The sequence below is a fragment of the Calliphora vicina genome, chromosome 1 (genome assembly GCF_958450345.1).
Source record: "Calliphora vicina chromosome 1, idCalVici1.1, whole genome shotgun sequence".
Lineage (NCBI taxonomy): Eukaryota > Metazoa > Arthropoda > Insecta > Diptera > Calliphoridae > Calliphora > Calliphora vicina.
Window position 1 is genome coordinate 139,789,548 of NC_088780.1, and position 21,284 is coordinate 139,810,831.

The 21,284-nt window shown below is 29.5% G+C and overlaps 2 protein-coding genes across 2 annotated transcripts in view; both read left to right on the top strand.

Moving 5' to 3' along the window:
- ATPsynC (ATP synthase, subunit C) overlaps window positions 1–21,284 on the top strand; it is a 345,384-nt gene that overhangs the window by 213,435 nt on the left and 110,665 nt on the right. The window lies entirely within an intron of this gene.
- On the top strand, window positions 19,515–20,489 carry LOC135958016 (uncharacterized). The gene is made up of 2 exons (XM_065508885.1): window positions 19,515–19,788; window positions 19,872–20,489. Exons 1-2 carry the CDS (start codon window positions 19,545–19,547, stop codon window positions 20,354–20,356), a joined length of 729 nt encoding a protein of 242 aa, XP_065364957.1. The 5' UTR covers window positions 19,515–19,544; the 3' UTR covers window positions 20,357–20,489.

Genomic DNA, 21,284 nt, shown 5'->3' on the forward strand with positions numbered 1-21,284 from the left:
ATATAAAAAATTCCTCATTCTAGGGAGTACAATGAATTTTGATATTTGCACACTTGTCGCTATTTACTCGTAAACATTGCATGTTGCCCATTTTATTCTCAATGTTGTAAAGTTCATGTCTGCCCAGTGCAGAGATGGAGAGTTGTAATGAATTAATCAATGTGGCAATAGACAAGTCAAAAAATGCACCAAGATCACATCAATGCATTTTTGGCCAGAAATATGAGTGATCACAGATCGAGCTCCTTTTCTTGATTAAACGCTTATTGGCCAAGTTATAAACGAATTTAGATATTTTGGTTTTTTATATAAAAAAAATTGATTTTTGGTCAGAGATATGAGTGATCACAGATCGAGCTCCTTTTCTTGATTAAACGCTTATTGGCCAAGTTATTAGAGAATTTAGATATTTTGAGTTTTTATATAAAAAAATAGATTTTTGTTCAGAAATATGAGTGTCACCGATCGAGCTCCTTTTTTATGATTAAACGCTTATTGGCCAAGTTATTAGCGAATTTATATATTTTGAGTTTTTATATAAAAAATAAATTTTTGGTCAGAAATATGAGTGATCACAGATCGAGCTCCTTTTCTTGATTCAACGTTTATTGGCCCAGTTATTAGCGAATTTAGATATTTTGAGTTTTTATATAAAAAAATCGATTTTTGTTCAGAAATATGGGTGATCACAGATCGAGCTCCTTTTCTTAATTAAACGCTTATTGGCCAAGTTATTAGCAAATTTATATATTTTGAGTTTTTATATAAAAAATAAATTTTTGGTCAGAAATATGAGTGATCACAGATCGAGCTCCTTTTCTTGATTCAACGTTTATTGGCCCAGTTATTAGCGAATTTATATATTTTGAGTTTTTATATAAAAAATAAATTTTTGGTCAGAAATATGAGTGATCACAGATCGAGCTCCTTTTCTTGATTCAACGTTTATTGGCCCAGTTATTAGCGAATTTAGATATTTTGAGTTTTTATATAAAAAAATCGATTTTTGTTCAGAAATATGGGTGATCACAGATCGAGCTCCTTTTCTTAATTAAACGCTTATTGGCCAAGTTATTAGCGAATTTAGATATTTTGAGTTTTTATATAAAAAATCGATTTTTGGTCAGAAATATGAGTGATCACAGATCGCGCTCCTTTTCTTGATTAAACGCTTATTGGCCAAGTTATTAGCGATTTTAGATATTTTGAGTTTTTATATTAAAAATCGGATTTTGGTCAGAAATATGAGTGATCACAGATCGCGCTCCTTTTCTTGATTAAACGCTTATTGGCCGAGTTATTAGCGAATTTAGATATTTTGAGTTTTTATAAAAAAAAATCGATTTTTGGTCAGAGATATGAGTGATCACAGAACGAGCTCATTTTCTTGATTCAACGCTTATTGGCCAAGTTATTAGCGAATTTAGATATTTTGAGTTTTTATATAAAAAATCGAATTTTGGTAAAAAATATGAGTGATCACAGATCGCGCTACTTTTCTTAATTGAACGCTTATTGGCCAAGTTATTAGCGAATTTAGATATTTTGAGTTTTTATATAAAAAACCGATTTTTGTTAAGAAATATGGGTGATCACAGATCGAGCTCCTTTTCTTGATTAAACGCTTATTGGCCAAGTTATTAGCGAATTTACATATTTTAAGTTTTTATATAAAAAATCGATTTTTGGTCAGAAATATGAGTGATCACAGAACGAGCTCATTTTCTTGATTCAACGCTTATTGGCCAAGTTATTAGCGAATTTAAATATTTTGAGTTTTTATATAAAAAATCGAATTTTGGTCAGAAATATGATGATCACAGATCGAGCTCCTTCTTGATTCAACGCTTATTGGCCAAGTTATTACCGAATTTAGATATTTTGAGTTTTTATATAAAAAATCGAATTTTGGCCAGAAATATGAGTGATCACAGATCGAGCTCTTTTTCTTAATTGAACGCCAAGTTATTAGCGAATTTAGATATTTTGAGTTTTTATATAAAAAAATCGATTTTTGTTCAGAAATATGAGTGATCACAGATCGAACTCCTTTTCTTGATTCAACGTTTATTGACCCAGTTATTAGCGAATTTAGATATTTTGAGTTTTTATATAAAAAAATCGATTTTTGTTCAAAATATGAGTGTCACAGATCGAGCTCCTTTTTTATGATTAAACGCTTATTGGCCAAGTTATTAGCGAATTTTTATATATTTTGAGTTTTTATATAAAAAATAAATTTTTGGTCAGAAATATGAGTGATCACAGATCGAGCTCCTTTTCTTGATTCAACGCTTATTGGCCAAGTTATTAGCGAATTTAGATATTTTGAGTTTTTATATAAAAAATCGAATTTTGGTCAGAAATATGAGTGATCACAGATCGAGCTCCTTTTCTTGATTCAACGCTTATGGGCCAAGTTATTAGCGAATTTAAATATTTTGAGTTTTTATATAAAAAATTGAATTTTGGTCAGAAATATGAGTGATCACAGATCGAACTCCTTTTCTTGAATAAACGCTTATTGGCCAAGTTATTAGCGAATTTAGATATTTTGAGTATTTTATATAAAAAAATCGATTTTTGGTTAGAAATATGAGTGATCACAGATCGCGCTACTTTTCTTAATTGAACGCTTATTGGCCAAGTTATTAGCGAATTTAGATATTTTGAGTTTTTATATAAAAAATCGAATTTTGGTTAGAAATATGAGTGATCACAGATCGCGCTACTTTTCTTAATTGAACGCTTATTGGCCAAGTTATTAGCGAATTTAGATATTTTGAGTTTTTATATAAAAAATCGAATTTTGGTCAGAAATATGAGTGATCACAGATCGCGCTCCTTTTCTTGATTAAACGCTTATTGGCCAAGTTATTAGCGAATTTATATATTTTGAGTTTTTATCAAAAAAAATCGATATTTGGTCAGAGATATGAGTGATCACAGAACGAGCTCATTTTCTTGATTCAACGCTTATTGGCCAAGTTATTAGCGAATTTAGATATTTTGAGTTTTTATATAAAAAATCGAATTTTGGTCAGAAATATGAGTGATCACAGATCGAACTCCTTTTCTTGATTAAACGATTATTGGCCGAGTTATTAGCGAATTTAGATATTTTGAGTTTTTATAAAAAAAAATCGATTTTTGGTCAGAGATATGAGTGATCACAGATGGAGCTCTTTTTCTTAATTAAACGCATACTGGCCAAGTTATTAGCGAATTTAGATATTTTGAGTTTTTATATAAAAAAAACGATTTTTGGTCAGAATGAGTGATCACAGATCGAACTCCTTTTCTTGATTAAACGCTTATTGGCCAAGTTATTAGCGAATTTAGATATTTTCAGTTTTTATATAAAAAAATCGATTTTTGTTCAAAATATGAGTGTCACAGATCGAGCTCCTTTTTTATGATTAAACGCTTATTGGCCAAGTTATTAGCGAATTTTTATATATTTTGAGTTTTTATATAAAAAATAAATTTTTGGTCAGAAATATGAGTGATCACAGATCGAGCTCCTTTTCTTGATTCAACGCTTATTGGCCAAGTTATTAGCGAATTTAGATATTTTGAGTTTTTATATAAAAAATTGAATTTTGGTCAGAAATATGAGTGATCACAGATCGAGCTCCTTTTCTTGATTAAACGCTCATTGGCCAAGTTATAAGCGAATTTAGATATTTTGGTTTTTTATATAAAAAAAATCGATTTTTGGTCAGAAATATGAGTGATCACAGATCGAACTCCTTTTCTTGAATAAACGCTTATTGGCCAAGTTATTAGCGAATTTAGATATTTTGAGTATTTTATCAAAAAAAATCGATTTTTGGTCAGAGATATGAGTGATCACAGAACGAGCTCATTTTCTTGATTCAACGCTTATTGGCCAAGTTATTAGCGAATTTATATATTTTCAGTTTTTATATAAAAAATCGAATTTTGGTAAGAAATATGAGTGATCACAGATCGAGCTCCTTTTCATGATTAAACGCTTATTGGCCGAGTTATTAGCGAATTTAGATATTTTGAGTTTTTATAAAAAAAAATCGATTTTTGGTCAGAAATATGAGTGATCACAGATCGAGCTCCTTTTCTTGATTAAACGCTCATTGGCCAAGTTATAAGCGAATTTAGATATTTTGGTTTTTTATATAAAAAAATCGATTTTTGGTCAGAAATATGAGTGATCACAGATCGAGCTCCTTTTCTTGATTCAACGCTTATTGGCCAAGTTATTAGCGAATTTAGATATTTTGAGTTTTTATATAAAAAAATCGATTTTTGGTCCGAAATATGAGTGATCACAGATCGCGCTACTTTTCTTAATTGAACGCTTATTGGCCAAGTTATTAGCGATTTTAGATATTTTGAGTTTTTATATAAAAAATCGGATTTTGGTCAGAAATATGAGTGATCACAGATCGAGCTCCTTTTCTTGATTCAACGCTTATTGGCCAAGTTATTAGCGAATTTAGATATTTTGAGTATTTTATATAAAAAAATCGATTTTTCGTCCGAAATATGAGTGATCACAGATCGCGCTACTTTTCTTAATTGAACGCTTATTGGCCAAGTTATTAGCGAATTTAGATATTTTGAGTCTTTCTATAAAAAATCGAATTTTGGTCAGAAATATGAGTGATCACAGATCGAGCTCCTTTTCTTGATTCAACGCTTATTGGCCAAGTTATTAACGAATTTAGATATTTTGAGTTTTTATATAAAAAAATCGATTTTTGGTCCGAAATATGAGTGATCACAGATCGCGCTACTTTTCTTAATTGAACGCTTATTGGCCAAGTTATTAGCGAATTTAGATATTTTGAGTCTTTCTATAAAAAATCGAATTTTGGTCAGAAATATGAGTGATCACAGATCGAGCTCCTTTTCTTGATTCAACGCTTATTGGCCAAGTTATTAGCGAATTTAGATATTTTGAGTTTTTATATAAAAAAATCGATTTTTGGTCCGAAATATGAGTGATCACAGATCGCGCTACTTTTCTTACTTGAACGCTTATTGGCCAAGTTATTAGCGAATTTAGATATTTTGAGTTTTTATATAAAAAAATCGATTTTTGGTCCGAAATATGAGTGATCACAGATCGCGCTACTTTTCTTAATTGAACGCTTATTGGCCAAGTTATTAGCGAATTTAGATATTTTGAGTCTTTCTATAAAAAATCGAATTTTGGTCAGAAATATGAGTGATCACAGATCGAGCTCCTTTTCTTGATTCAACGCTTATTGGCCAAGTTATTAGCGAATTTAGATATTTTTAGTTTTTATATAAAAAATCGAATTTTGGTCAGAAATATGAGTGATCACAGATCGCGCTACTTTTCTTAATTGAACGCTTATTGGCCAAGTTATTAGCGAATTTAGATATTTTGAGTTTTTATATAAAAAACCGATTTTTGTTAAAAAATATGGGTGATCACAGATCGAGCTCCTTTTCTTGATTAAACGCTTATTGGCCAAGTTATTAGCGAATTTAGATATTTTGAGTTTTTATATAAAAAATCGAATTTTGGTCAGAAATATGAGTGATCACAGATCGAGCTCTTTTCTTAATTGATGGCTTATTGGCCAAGTTATTAGCGAATTTAGATATTTTGAGTTTTTATATAAAAAATCGAATTTTGGTCAGAAATATGAGTGATCACAGATCGAGCTCCTTTTCTTGATTCAACGCTTATTGGCCAAGTTATTAGCGAATTTAGATATTTTGAGTTTTTATATAAAAAATCGAATTTTGGTCAGAAATATGAGTGATCACAGATCGAGCTCTTTTCTTAATTGATGGCTTATTGGCCAAGTTATTAGCGAATTTAGATATTTTGAGTTTTTATATAAAAAATCGAATTTTGGTCAGAAATATGAGTGATCACAGATCGAGCTCCTTTTCTTGATTCAACGCTTATTGGCCAAGTTATTACCGAATTTAGATATTTTGAGTTTTTATAAAAAAAATCAAATTTTGGTCAGAAATATGAGTGATCACAGAACGAGCTCATTTTCTTGATTCAACGCTTATTGGCCAAGTTATTAGCGAATTTAGATATTTTGAGTTTTTATATAAAAAATCGAATTTTGGTCAGAAATGATGATCACAGATCGAGCTCCTTCTTGATTCAACGCTTATTGGCCAAGTTATTACCGAATTTAGATATTTTGAGTTTTTATATAAAAAATCGAATTTTGGCCAGAAATATGAGTGATCACAGATCGAGCTCTTTTTCTTAATTGAACTCCAAGTTATTAGCGAATTTAGATATTTTGAGTTTTTATATAAAAAATCGCATTTTTGGTCAGAAATATGAGTGATCACAGATGGAGCTCTTAATTGAACGCTTATTGGCCAAGTTATTAGCGAATTTAGATATTTTGAGTTTTTATATAAAAAAATCGATTTTTGGTCAGAAATATGAGTGATCACAGATCGAACTCCTTTTCTTGATTAAACGCTTATTGGCCAAGTTATTATCGATTTAAGCTATTGTGAGTTTTTATATAAGTAATCGAATTTTGGTATGAAATATGATTGATCACAGACCGATGTATTTTGAAGATGTATTTAATAAGTAGGCATATTAGTGGACCTGGACAATTTTTATTTATATAAAAATTATGTATTGCGAACATTAAGAAAAAATTAGTTTAATCGGTCCAGGCGTCCTGCGACCTGGTAGAAACTTAAATGATCATGATCATTTAAACAAAAAATTAGCCAAATCGATGTTGCAAAAGATATGTTAAACAACTAAATTTCCGGCTATAAAAGATACACTAAGAGCTGGTTTCTTATTTGTCAGTTAAACTCAGCTTAACACGCTGTTATATTAAACCAGAAACATATTTAGCCGGGATTTAACCAATGATTGTGTTTCTCACTAATGGATTAATTTTGTTAGTATTGCCATACTTTTCAGTCAAATCACATGTTTATTCCTCAAAATTTTTCATATAAATATGGCAATACTTTAAAATTTATAAAAAATAGCAACCGCGTACATACCTTTTTTTTTGTAAATTTTAACTTTGTAAAAGAAAAAGTGACATTAAAGTATATAAAATGAATATTAAAAATTATATTGATGCTAATAAAGCAAATCAAAACAAAGAGCTGCTGTGCTGAATTGTTTATTTTATTTTTCATCTATTTGTTCTTTGGCATTTTATACTTAGGTTTAACTCACCAATGGTGCTCAGTTAAACCGAGATTATATAGTAAATCTATATATATAAAAATGAAATGGTCCATGTATGTAATGGCATCACGTGAGAACGGCTGGAGCGATTTGGCTGATTTTTTTTATTATTCGATTCAAAATTTTCAGGAGATGGTTTGTAAAGAAAAAAAAATCAAAAATTCCGGGTAAAACTCGGAAATTTTTTTTGAGTAGATATTTTATTTGATAATAATAAATAAGAACAGGCAGTATGCGGGTTGGACAAACTTGAAGAACTAACATTAGTAAATGCTACCTGGCGAAGCTACAATAAATGAGAAACGCAATTTTTAGTTTAATTTAGGTTTAAACGAAGAATGTAGATTATCTTTATCCCAGAAACTAGCTCTAAGTTAACTATTAGCAATAATTTATTGTGCCAAATTTCGTTTCCTAGGTCGCTTCGTTTAAGCCCTATCATATTTTAATAGTGTTTAAACGTCAGATCGACGGACATTATGTTCTAAGTATTACTGATCAATAGATAATATTTAGGGAAATATTGATCCGCTTGAACCCTATCGAGCATTTAACAGATAGGCGGAGGAAATACTTATATTTTTATCGATCATTTAAGATTTTTTATTAGTAAAAGTAGTGCGATATTCTTAAAGTTACAACTTCACAACATCATAAGTATTTATGTTCTTTTGAAGTTGATTTGAATCTGAATTCTGTGCCCTCTGTATGAGATCTATTGCTTGCTGTTCATCATAATTCGTTTTAAGACCATCTTATACAGGATGACTTTAAGGCAGTAATTTCGATTGATGGTGGATTAGCCAGTGTAAATTAGAAGCTTTTATTTTCATGTGGAGTCGCTTGGCTTCAATGTGCCGACGCCAAGTAATGAGTCTATCTAAATGAATTTATTTATTTATTTATTTATTTATTTAGATATTTATTATAATTAAAATTACAATAAATCTTATAACTAAAAGCACTAGCAACTTAGGCTATCGGCTTAGTATCTAAATGAATATCAAGGTGATCAGATTGTGGGATTCTCACTGTTTAGTGTCACTGGTGGACAAATTCATTTCATTTATTTGTATTCTCCAATTTTTTAACCACATCTCCATGCGTCTGAGGTGAATAATAGCTACAGGGTTGGTCCTAGAACTCTTTCCTGAGGTACACCAGCATTGATCGCATATTCGCTTGTCACATATTCTACCGGTTAGCAACAGGAGATCTGTTATGTTTTTTTTATTTTTTTAAAAAAAGAGAAGTAACACTCAGGAAATTAATATGCCTATATATAATTGTGTTCCTCTTTTCGAGGAACAGTCTATTAATTTCTATATTAGAAATATACGTTTTTGGTTTAGGAGGAATTTGGAACTTAGAGTGATCCAAGACCGAAACAAATACCTTTATTTCACTAACACGAAGTGATCGAGAAAAACTATTAGTATTTTCCTACTCTACCAACAACTTTCCAACAACTCCTGCATATTTTTTTCGTTAACTTTTCTATCACTGTGTAGTTAAAATAAATATTTTAGCAATTCATTAATCCCATCCCAGACAACTTTACGTTGTACGAAGCAGAAAGGTAAACTTTTGTTAAAAATACACTTAATTATTTGGGTCCCTTTTAAAATAGTTTGCAACACAATAAAGCCAAAACGAAATGCACTTATTTCACAAAAGTTATACATTTTTGGAATTTAAAATATGTATATAATATCAGTATGGAGAGTTGTTAGCCCTATCACATCTAGATTAAGTATGCATGGCACCATTGTTCAACAGAAAAATCTGTATTTTGAAATTTTTCTTTCATTGAAAAGTCATCAATTTGAATTTCACTCAAAGTTCAATTAACAGCTAATTTAATTTTGTTCAGTGTAGGTTTGGTTTTTTTATACAATAAATAATTCTTTCTGTGTAATTAAACAAATATGTACAATCATAAATAATTAAGAGCAGTCAAAATGGTCAAAATAAATTTTCAGTGTCATTGCCCGTAGTATTTACTCAATGCTGGATAATGATGATGGAAAATGTAACAAAGATGACGATGATGAAGTTCAAGGCATGCTTTTTTACATGTTTATGAAGTGACTGACATTGGTTCCGGTATTTGCACATGCAAGAGTACAAAAAAGAAATACATACAGATAGATAAACGAATTGTTAAAATAAACTTTAGACTTGAAAAATTAAAAAAAAAAATTGTATTTTGTAATTGCAACATTTTAAAGTTATGTAAGAAAATGAGTGATTTATAATGACTTAAGAATATTTAAAGGTGTTACATTTTTATTGTAGGTTAGATATGATATAACACTTTATATGTAAATATGTATATATTTATGTATTAAAAACATTAAGCTTTCGGAAGTAATTCCACATAATTGTTTCCATTGTTATAAGTTTGATTGCACATCACCAACTAGTTAGGTTCGCATTGTCCCCGAATTTTGAAGATCCATCCATGAGCCTAAAAATTAAATCTTATCTTACTTTTTATTAGATATTTTAAAAAGATAAATGTTAAGAGTACTATATATGGAGTTGTATCGAATCTTTTATGCCCACCACCAATATAATAGGGCACCCATTTTTGTGATTTTGTATAAAACATTAATCTGGTTGGCTCGATTTGTATTTTCTATTAACAGAAAATATGAGTGGTAAATTTTACTTTGCTAGATTCATGCATTTAAAAGTTATCGTGATCAAAATATGTATAATGTTCGAAAAAAATGGTTATATATTTTGATCAAAAACTTGTTTGGCTATTAGCATTTGTGCTATGTGTCCTTGGATAGGTTCTATCGTGTTTTCAGTTGGAAGGATTCAATACCAAAACCTTTATTATCAACAGAGAATAAATATGTGGGAAAATTTCATTCCTCTATGTCTTTCCTTCTAGGCGCTATAGTGTCTACATAGCTAGATCGTCTAAGAATTTTAAAAGGACCCAGAATATATATACATATTTATGTGGGTCTACGACCAATATTGCGATGTGTTACAAACGGAATGATAAAATCAATATACCTCCAATATTTTTAATGGCGTATATAAATATTGAACATTAGAGATTGGGCAAATGAGGATACAATTTTCGGTTGGTGGATATGGGAATTTGTTGGAGATAAAAATATTTTAATTTGTTTTAAATTTACATGTTCCAATGCAGTTTTACAACTATGGCTAACATTATTATATTTGATTCATATACATTTTACTCTGCTGGCAAGTCTAAAATCTTACTTATTGCTACAAAGATTCCTACAAAGAGTTCAAAAACATTCATGGAGCTTACTGATTTTGTTTCAAATATACAAAAGTCCGTCCGTGCCTTTTTGAAACACAGGTTTTTGGATATAAAATTATTTTTATTTTCCAACATAGTCTCCTTTGAGTTTATGGTCTTTTTCCAACGTTTCTCCATGATTTGTAAAGATTTGTCGATGTCAACAAAATAAGTATTTTTTGTTAGATGATTTCATCGTTGGAGTCAAATCTCTTTCCACCAAGACATTTCTTTAGGTTTGGAAACAAATAATAATCACTCGTGGCTAAATACGGAGACTAGGTTGGAATAAGGAGCATTTCGTAGCCTTTTGTGCATTCGATTATGAGCAAACGTGGCAGCCATCTTGTGAAAAGCTTTCTCATACCCAAATGATCAATAAAAATTTAAACCACTGAGCCATGTGAGATGTCTATGGCTTCCACAAACTTTCGCACTTTCAATCGCCGATCGGATAACACCATATCGTGATTTGCTTTCAATTGTTTCGGGTGTAGAGATCTCAACTGGCATCTTCCGTGCTTGTAAGGCCACAATAAAATTCTGTAAACCACTTTTTACCATTGAAATTGATGGTGCAGAGTTCCCATATATATTAACAATTAAGAGTGCTATATTCTTATACATACCCTTCACTAAAGTATACTTTAAGATAAATATTAAAAACTATTTTCAGTGAAAAAAAGTTATGTAAAAAAAAAGGGTGGAAAAAAATTTGTGAAAATATGTGAAAAATATGTAGTCGCGGCTTTTGTTATATCTCAGCCATTTATGAGCCTAAGTTTGACTTTAGGGGATATATTGATACATCAATAATGTATGAATATTATTTGGGTACTTGGATAATGAAATAGTATGGCATTAATCTTCGAAATTACCCAAAACAAAAGGTTTCAAACAATAGATTAACACCCTATTATACACCCTGAACACATTATACAGCGTACTCTTATTGTTGAATCTGAGGACAAATCATTAAGAGGATGCATTAAGAAGAGTAACCAGTTTCAAGAGTCATTTTCATTGACAATATTTGTGTGTACTCACTCGCAACATTTAAAGAGTAAAACAGCATGAAAATGAACATGTACTCGTTCGTATCTTGGCACATGGCCAAATTATATTGTTCATTTTGTTTTGCTATTAACGTTTATATTTTTTCGATTATTTTCTTTCAGCCATCAGCTGTAATTCTATACGGCTAGACGAAAAGAGCTATGACACTGTATGCAGTAAAATAATAAAAAAAAATAAAAAAAAGGAAACAAATATGTTCATATGGATGTATAATACTCGTATACGTACATACATACGTTAACATAACATAAATTTATAAACGAATATTTCGGTTTTTTCTGCTGCAGCAGGAATTGAAATAATATGCAAAAATATGTAGTACATGAAAGCATAAATTTAGTGTTTCCAATTATTCGAATCGATTGTTAGTCAAAGGGTAATTTGTTAATTATTGTAATAGATATTTTACACAAATAGTATAAAAAATACATACATATTTATTACACAGAAAAAATAAATTCATAATTGGAATGTATTTTGTAATAAATATTATTAATCGAACATGACTTTTTCCCTTTTTTAAAAGTTCAGGGTCATTTGGACCCCAAGAGCTATTAAGGGTTAATTTCCCTTTTTTGCTGTTATTGTAAATACTAGACTTCATGTTATATTTTTCTTAAGTTTCAAAAATATATAACATTTCGCTATCTTTCCATTAGAAATTCCAAATATTGAAAAATTTGACCTTTGACCTTCACGATTTAAGGGTTAACGTTTTCCGATTTTATGAAAAATTTCAGACTATATTTAAAATTACCTGGACTATTATATTCTGAACACATTTTACTTAAAAATAATAACAGTAAGGAAATTGGGCTCATTCGCCAAAATATGGCCAAAAAATTAGTTTTTCTCGAAAATCGCAAAATTTATATCGCAGGTACGGAAAAACTATAGGAGGTATTGACATACTTTTTTCACATTTTTATTCCCTATTATGTTGTCAATAAATCCCCATGTGATGATCAAAAAATTCTAAAATTTGTTTAACAAAATTTTTAAAAATTTGAAAATGGAGTTTTGAAGCTGCCGTTAAAAAAAATAATTTTTTTCATACCTGCGAATAGGTTAACGGTTTCCTACTAAGACAAAAACTCATATACAATTAAATATGGATATATTTTAAATAAAAATGAGCTTTTATTTTAATATTTCTCAAAACATGTTAATTTTGTTCCTACATTTCTTGTTCTAGTGGCCTGAGACACGTTAATGGCCTGGCGATTTTTTAATAACTTTAACATTTTTTAACCAATTTTTGTCTTTTATATCTTATTATAACGACAATTATGTACACATTTCGATTCTTTTAAATTAAATTGTAAAAGTCATTAAATAATGACTTGGCAAAATTTTTACAAAAACTGAAAAAATTTCATTTTTTCCCCTTGTAAATGCACCTCAAAACTTCGTCGTTGCGCCACCAACGTTATCCTATCATGCTAATACTTTACACAACGTGTTTCTACAATACATAGAACAATTCTAGATGGGGGGACGGTAAAAATTCGCAATTTTATTTTTTTGGAGCACTCTAATATGTAAATGAAATTGAAATTATATTTTCCAAGCCTTCTAAATTTTGTTTGAAAACATAAAATATAAAAAAAATCATACTATTTAAGAATGTATTAATAAATGTTATGAATTGAAATCTATGAAATCAAATCATAATATTTATGTTGAAACTTTTTTCTGTGTAGAATTTACTGAAAACTTTCATGAATTATATCAAACTTTAGAAAAATATAATAAATAAGTTGAAAATTTTTAGTTAGAGGGAAAAATATTATTCGAATAATTTTGCAAGATTTTAAATATTTCTTGCAAAATTATTCGTTTCTAATAAAAAATTCAATTTCCAATACAAAATTAAATAAATTAGAATAATGTTTAATTCTAAACTGAAATATATTATTCATTCGAATAAAAAATTGGTTTTCCTCGATTATTCGAATGACAACCTCAGTATGTGTATTATTTTGGACAGGACAATGTTCTGACGTTCTCAATTAACTCCGAGTAATGACAAAAATTTTCTTTTCATACTTTCCTTTTTGGGTACTTCTTTTTTTTTTTGTTTTCTGTGTTCTTACCATAAATTAGTTTCCCATTACATATTTTACATGGTGTTTTGTAGCTGAGACTTCATGTTGTTGCAGTTTTTTTAGATTTCTTTTAGCTCCTGTTTTAGCAACGGTATTAAAAGGATACATGTCTATGTGTTACTTACAAATAAACTACATAAATATGTGAGTGTATCTATAACATTTTCAATTAACTAAAGTTTAAAAAAAAACTTATTCATTCTAACAAAAAAAAAAACATCTCATTAGATTTGTTAGGTTAATTTTAAGTTAAGTAGATATACATTTTTCTAATGGCTTATTTGAATTTTATACTTGTGTTAATACACACATGAATGTAAAAGGATACATTGAAGGAATCCTTATAAAAATAAAATGAAACTAAACTGATTTATTTAACTAATTCCAATAACTGTGTACTGTACTACTTATAAGTACGTATGTACATTAGGGAGAGATAACAAATTTTGGCGAAATTTTTGGCATACCACCACGTGATGGCCAATGTTGTATAAGTAATGAAAATCATTTTTTTAGGTCATTTGGAATCAAAAACATCACACAACAACACCAATTTCTAAAATTAGCCAAATTTTTTTTTCAAGTTTTTGATTTATTTATTTTAAATGTTGTTTAAATTTAAAGTTCTTGCATAATGGATGTACATATATCCTGCATCACATTTATTGCACTATCCACGAAAATGTTGCTACATGATTTAATTCCGAATTCAGTGAAGTGAAACAAACAGTGATTTACAAATTCGTTCTAATTGAAAAGTTTAGAGATCCGTGCTACACAATTTCTCTGAAAAATTATACAAATAGTTGCAAAAATAAATTTTTTAAAACCGAAACCGCGGTTTTGAAATTCTTTGGTTTTTTGGAAACTTCTATGTCTGCTAGGTTTCCCACTCACTCGAGTCCATATAAGCTTTATTTCATGTTTCTAGGTTTATGGTGAAGAAATTACAAAAAGTACCATTCGAATAAAGACAAAGTACCAAAAAGTATACCCCACTCACTTGTTATAAAAAATTAAAAAAAGTACCTTTATAATAAATAAAAAGTACCATGAAGTATCCTCTTGAATATACACCTTGGCACTCGAGTTCCAAATAACACCCTGTTAGTTAATTTTTGTATGAATCCAGGAACCAATGTTAAAAAAAATTATCAAAATTGGCTTAATAATTTCAACCTTTTTTATCCCCATTGCGGTGGTAAAATTTTATTCAAATAAATTTCTGTTTCGTTGCGGGAGCTTATAATAAAATATTCGTCAAATTATAGAAAAACATATTTTATGAAAATTCGAATTTCCAAAAAGTACCAAACTTATATTTTTTACTTTTTGATAAGTAAAGAATACGATTTAAAATTTGTTTCTATCATTATTGGTTCAAAAGATACATAGGGTGCCAAAAAAGTACCAAAATACCGTTTTTACCCTTTTGCTCCCCTAAAAGGTTCGAATTCCGAAAAAGTACGAAACACCTGGCTGCTTATTTTTTAAATGGAGTAACATGCAATTTTAAGTTTTTTTGTATCTTTATTAGTTTGAAAGTTATAAGTTTACCGAATTTACCCGTTTTTACACTTTTTTACCCCCTAAACGTTTGAATTTCTTATCGGATCGTTTCGGGGAGGGAAGAACCCACAGTTAACAGTGAGAATTGGATTCCGTTATAAGAAAAATCATACCAGTTGAAGATCACATAGGATAGCATTGCATTTTTTATGCTGGGTACTGCATATTTATACATATACAATATAATAATGTTCATATCGGAAATGTACAGTTGGGGATTTTAGAAGAAAAAATATCCTTCCATCTTCCATAGAGGGAAGTACCTTGGATTGGAATAATAGTTGATCAGAAATGTTAGGTAAAAACCGATCTAACCAAAAAAAAATAACGAAAAGTCTATCGTTTTAAAGCAATTAAAAAACGATTGGAATTAACGAGGTGACAAAAAAGTAGTTATTGCTAATAGCTAACCGGGAAAAGTTTTGTATCAAAATTAAAAACTTTGTTCGAGCCACTAAACCAATTTTTTCCCAATAACATTTCAATTCATTAATCTAGTAAGGTGAAATTCACCACTGATATGTTCTAGTGAACAACAGTGTATCAGATAAATATTTTTTACTAAAATCGGTACCCTTATTAGGGTTTGGGGTTTCCCGGTATATTTTACCCGAAATTCCCAGGAATTTAATTAAACCGGAAAATGAAGTAAAAAGTAGAGTATTTTATAAAATTTTGGAATTTTATTTAAAAAAAACGATTCCGGAAAGGACCTTTTTGGTTCCTAGAGCCAAACATTCAGTTTTACCGTGGTGACACAGCCCATATGTGGGCTGTTTGTCCAAACAATTTTCAAGCCCACATATGGTATTTTGACTCTGAAAGCGATTTATAGGAGATTTTGTTTCATGGAGTCCACAGCCCATATGTCGGCTATAAAAAAACACCCTTTTAGCTATTTATATACATTTTAAAATACACCGATTTTGCAAAAAGCGGACGTGTGAGGCAATCCTCTTTGGAATGTTAACGTTTTAAAATTGTTGTAGGGTGGGTAAATTTGAAGTAATGAAGTTAATTGGCTGTCAAATGATGAAATGGCAAGAATTTAACCGTCGTTTTGTACAAACTTGTTAAATTTTCCTTTACCTTGCCACGTTTTTGTAATTTAATGCTATACTATTTTCTCTTTGGGCCATTTGACTGACCGGCTTTACCAGTTTTACCCTTACATTAAGTCATTTTTTTTTGAAAAAAGTGGTTGTGTAGGTATGACAAAAAATGCTTTTGATTGAGTTTTTGCAAAGATACAAATTTTTAAAATTCAAATAATTTTTTTATTTATTAATAGTTTTTAATGAAATTTTACATTATAGAAACTTTTCTATTAGATATAGAAAATTTTTAAAAATCCCAAAAATGGAATGACTTCTGTATATATGAAACCTATTTCCAAAAAAATAAACAAAATAAATCGTTACTTTAATATAGAAAGGGCCTAACTCGTGTTTTTTATAAGCCCAGCTTTTCGATTATTTCTATTAGTGGTCCACTCATATATCATATTTAGCAAACAAATATCGAATTAAAAAAACACGAGTTAGGGCCTTTCTATATTAAGGTAACCAAATGCTAACTAATATTAAAATTTTTGTATTTTGTGTTTATTTTAACTAATTTTTATTAAAAAATAGTTAAAAATCAAATCTTTAGGGTCTCCGTCGATCCTAAGCTTTTTTTCTACGATTCTACAAGTTTACAAGTGCAAATTTAGTTTAGTGAAACAAAACCACTTGTAGAAGTATGACTTGCAGACTTGTGACTTGTAAAATTCACTTGTAGCTTGTAATTGTATTTTGAGGAAACACAATTATTCACAAGTTCACAATTTTTCGGAACCCTTTAAAAAATAATTAAGAACATATTTGGCCAACTAAAATAGGTTACGTTATTTTGATATCTACTATGCGATTTGAGAATTTTTGCCCTAAATTTTAAATTTGCATAAAAAATAGGTGTTATTTGAATGGACCTGGTCCCCTCCGTATCAAGAATTTTTAAATTTATTTTTATTTGAAATATTAAGTGTAAAGTTAGTTTTTCAAAAAGTATAAATTCCTAATACATCATCTTTGAAATTGTTTAGATAACTTAAAAATAAAACAAGTAGTCTTATATACTTCAAAATTTTAAATATTTTTAGGTAAACAAAATTTAATTTTTTTTAGTTGTTTTTTTCATTTTTTGGAAAATAAATTTTCGATTGTTATTTTAAATTTTTTTTTTTTTAAATTTAAATTTTTTTTTGGATTTTTAAATTTTTTTTTTTTGAAAAAAAAAATTCGGGTTAAAAATTTTTTTTCCCGATTTTGACCTATTGTAGATCCAACTTATTATGCTCTTATATACGTCGTTGCAAATGTCTTTGAAATATCTTTCATTGTCTATATTAATGTCTTAGTAATCCAGATATAGGTCAAAAATAGGTCAAAAATCGAGGTTGTCTTGGTTTTTTCCTCATATCTTAGCCATTTGTGGACCGATTTTGCTGATTTTAAATAGCAAAATTCTCGAAAGCATGTCTGACAGAATTATTGAAGATTTGGATCCCGATGATATCTGGGGTCTTCAGAAAACTGATTTCAACAGACAGACAGACGGACATGGCTTAATCGACTCCGCTATCTATAAGGATCCAGAATATATATACTTTATAGGGTCGGAAATGAAAAATGTTGAAATTACAAACGGAATGACAAACTTATATATACCCTTCTCACGAAGGTGAAGGGTATAAAAAAGTTCTTTTTTTCCCAAACATTAGAGGAAAATCGCCTTTTTAATTTTTTTAAATTCAAATAAATTTAACTTTGGAGTCCGTCACGATTTTTAAATAACTCTTTTTTTGTTTCGGGATATATTTGAACCCGCTTTTATCAAAAATGTGGAGTAGGGTGGGTAAAAACGTTGAAAAAATACTATACTTTTCAATTTTGTCATTATACTTGCATGCGTTTTACTAGGGATACCCTGGTATGTATGCTGTTGACGTAAGGGTGCAAGGGTAAATGGGATTTATCTTCCAAACAGGTGATACTATCCTAACCAAACTTGGGACAATTGCGGAAAACAGTTTGGGCTAGGATATCAAATTTCAAGTCAATCCGATTATCCAATTCAGAGCTACAGCATTTTAAAAATGCAAAACATACCCAGGTATGTTGCCGTTGACATAAAGGTTAAAAATTAACAATTTGCAGTAATTGGCGTCATCTAGATGTATTCGTGCATATTGGTTTGAAGTTTTATTAAAATCGGACTATGCGTATATTTAATTTATAAAAAAAATAAATAAATATGTTAGCTTGGGATACTGTTTGTCGCACGGTATCCAAAGCTCATAAAATGTATATGGGGGCACTAAATTTATTTATAGATTGACCTGTATACAATGATTAGAAGTTTGAAAAATCTGTTTGATTAATTTATGGGTTCTTAAGGCACACTGAATTTTAAATGCTGACTTAAATGTGTAGACTGATACATTGCTGACAAATTGCCTCCCTCTCGTTTTCTTTTTTTAATACATTTAAATTAACCTCATTAAAGATACAAATGTTAATAACAAAATATTTACATAAACAGTAAAAACTTTCAAAAATGGACTACAAGTACAAGTAATGGGTGTGGTCATTCGAAATATTAGTAAGTTAATAACATTTAGTACTGAACATACATATTATCAGAAGCCTATAAAATATTTTTAATTTCTTGAATATTTAAATCAATCTAAACCTAAAGCCATACAGAAATATGGATCCAATAGGTTGAAATTTTGAACAAAATAGTTACTCTATTTTAGTTTTTATATTAATGGCTTGTATTAAACAATACTGGCAATCTAGGACCGATCATTTAATACATAATTCACAGACTCTTATATAACTAGAACATTAGATATAAATAATGTACATGGTAGGCTAAGCTGATCTGAACTGTCCTACCTCTTCTTCTGTGAAAATAGCAGAATAAATGTACATATGTATTATTTAACGGAAATCGTAATTAGCCATACCCCATTTTTGAATTATTTGAAGAATTAAATTGTATTTATCATGTCCATACTTTTGAGTATTTACTGTAATTTAATACATTTGTATCTTTGTATGCATGAGTATACGTACATACATATGTACATATTCGAATCAATAAACTGGCAAAAATATTTACAAAAAAATTATTGGCAACGTTTACCGTTAAATTTAAACAAAAATAACGGATCAAAAGTAAGTCATTCATTAGTAACAGTTCAATTGAACAGCACACACTCAGTACGTTCAAGATGATTTTCGTGCGGAAATTCAAAGTGGCCAATACGATACACATTTCATTGGTGGTGACAATCATCTGCAGTAATCTCGGTTTAAGTTGTAATGCCACCGCCATCGCCTCTTCCATGCGCTCTAATCAAGTGGAATTAAAGACAACACCAAAATTTTTCAAAGAAAATTGTACATGTTCAACACAGTGGCAGTGTGAATGTTGTGCCAAAGTCAATAATGACCTACTTAATGTACATCAAACACGTAAGTGTTCCAGTGGTCACATTCAATTGCATTTAAACATTGCAACAATAAATACATTTAATTTCATGTTCCTTTTTCCACAGTGTGTGCCGACTGGACAGTATTTTCGAATTCATGGGATATACAGGCCAATGTACGTTTAAATGAAAATGTTTTATACACAAATACATTTTCCGCCTGGAATATACCACCATTTTGTGTCCCCATATGGCCAGCAATCGCATTGACCGGATGTATACAAATGCATAGCATCACACAACATGAATTCAATACGTTGCATGGCTGTGCAAATTTGACCATCAATTTTATAGCCTTTAATTTAGTCAACATGCAAATGGGTTGCATGGATGTCGGTGCAGGAGGCATTCAATTTGTTGAGCCAGACCATCAAGTTGTTAGTACGACCTCAACTGAAAAGCCTCCAGAAATAGAATTGGAAACAAGTGATTTCATAAAAATTGCCACGCCCACCATGAGTAATATTGAGCTAAATGAAAAGGTTACTACTGAAGGAATATCAACGATGCGCCAAGATTCGTTGAGTTATTTGAGAAGTAAAAACTTTTAAATAAAATTTAATAAATAAATAATTCAATAATATTAATAAAATTACTTTGATTTCATCATGTTGGTTAATCCGGAATGTAGGTCCTTAGAGTTGCATTTTGGCAGCATAAATATACTTATTGCTTATTAAGATACCTATTGTGTTAGTCTATTGAATTTTTGTTTTGTTTGTAAAATTTTCGGGTATTTTTTTAATTGGGAAATTTAAGGACTTTTGTACTTATAACAAACAAGAATAATGTTCAAAACAAAACGTCTTCAATCGTAAGTATATATCAATATCGTAAGTATATTATATAAATTATTCGAATAATTATTCATTATTGTGGCCTTTTTAGTGTCTCAGTATTTTGTTGGATATTCCTTGTTTTTTGTTATTGCTTCACAGCGGCGATGCATTGAACCAATTAAAAAATCAGTCGTCTTCTTTGAAATATTTTGTCATTCAAACTAAAAACTATTCATTATTATGGCCATTTTAGTGACTCAGTATTTTGTTGGATATACCTTGTTTTTTATTATTGCTTCACAGCTACAATGTATTTAAACAATTTTAAAAAATTAATTTGAAATATTTTGTGATTCCTTTATAACCGCTTCTGATAAAATTTTAAATCCGTATTTTGCGATCTATGATTTCTCATGTTTTCTATGGAATTGAAATCTGGCGATTGGTTCGAGAAGTAATTTCCAATTATTGATTAAATTCCGTGAATTTTTTAAACTCTTGTTGTTAAATTATCTGGTCATGAAGTAGTTTTACGAAGTATTCCTCTCAAATGTTGAGTATTTACAGTACCTGTCTCACGATTTTTTTATAATTTTTTAAGCTGCTAATTTATTAATTGAATGTTTTTACTATTTAAAAAGCTTCGTGATTATTTGGAATGACATGAATATCCGTATTGTTTTGATGATAAACACGTTAT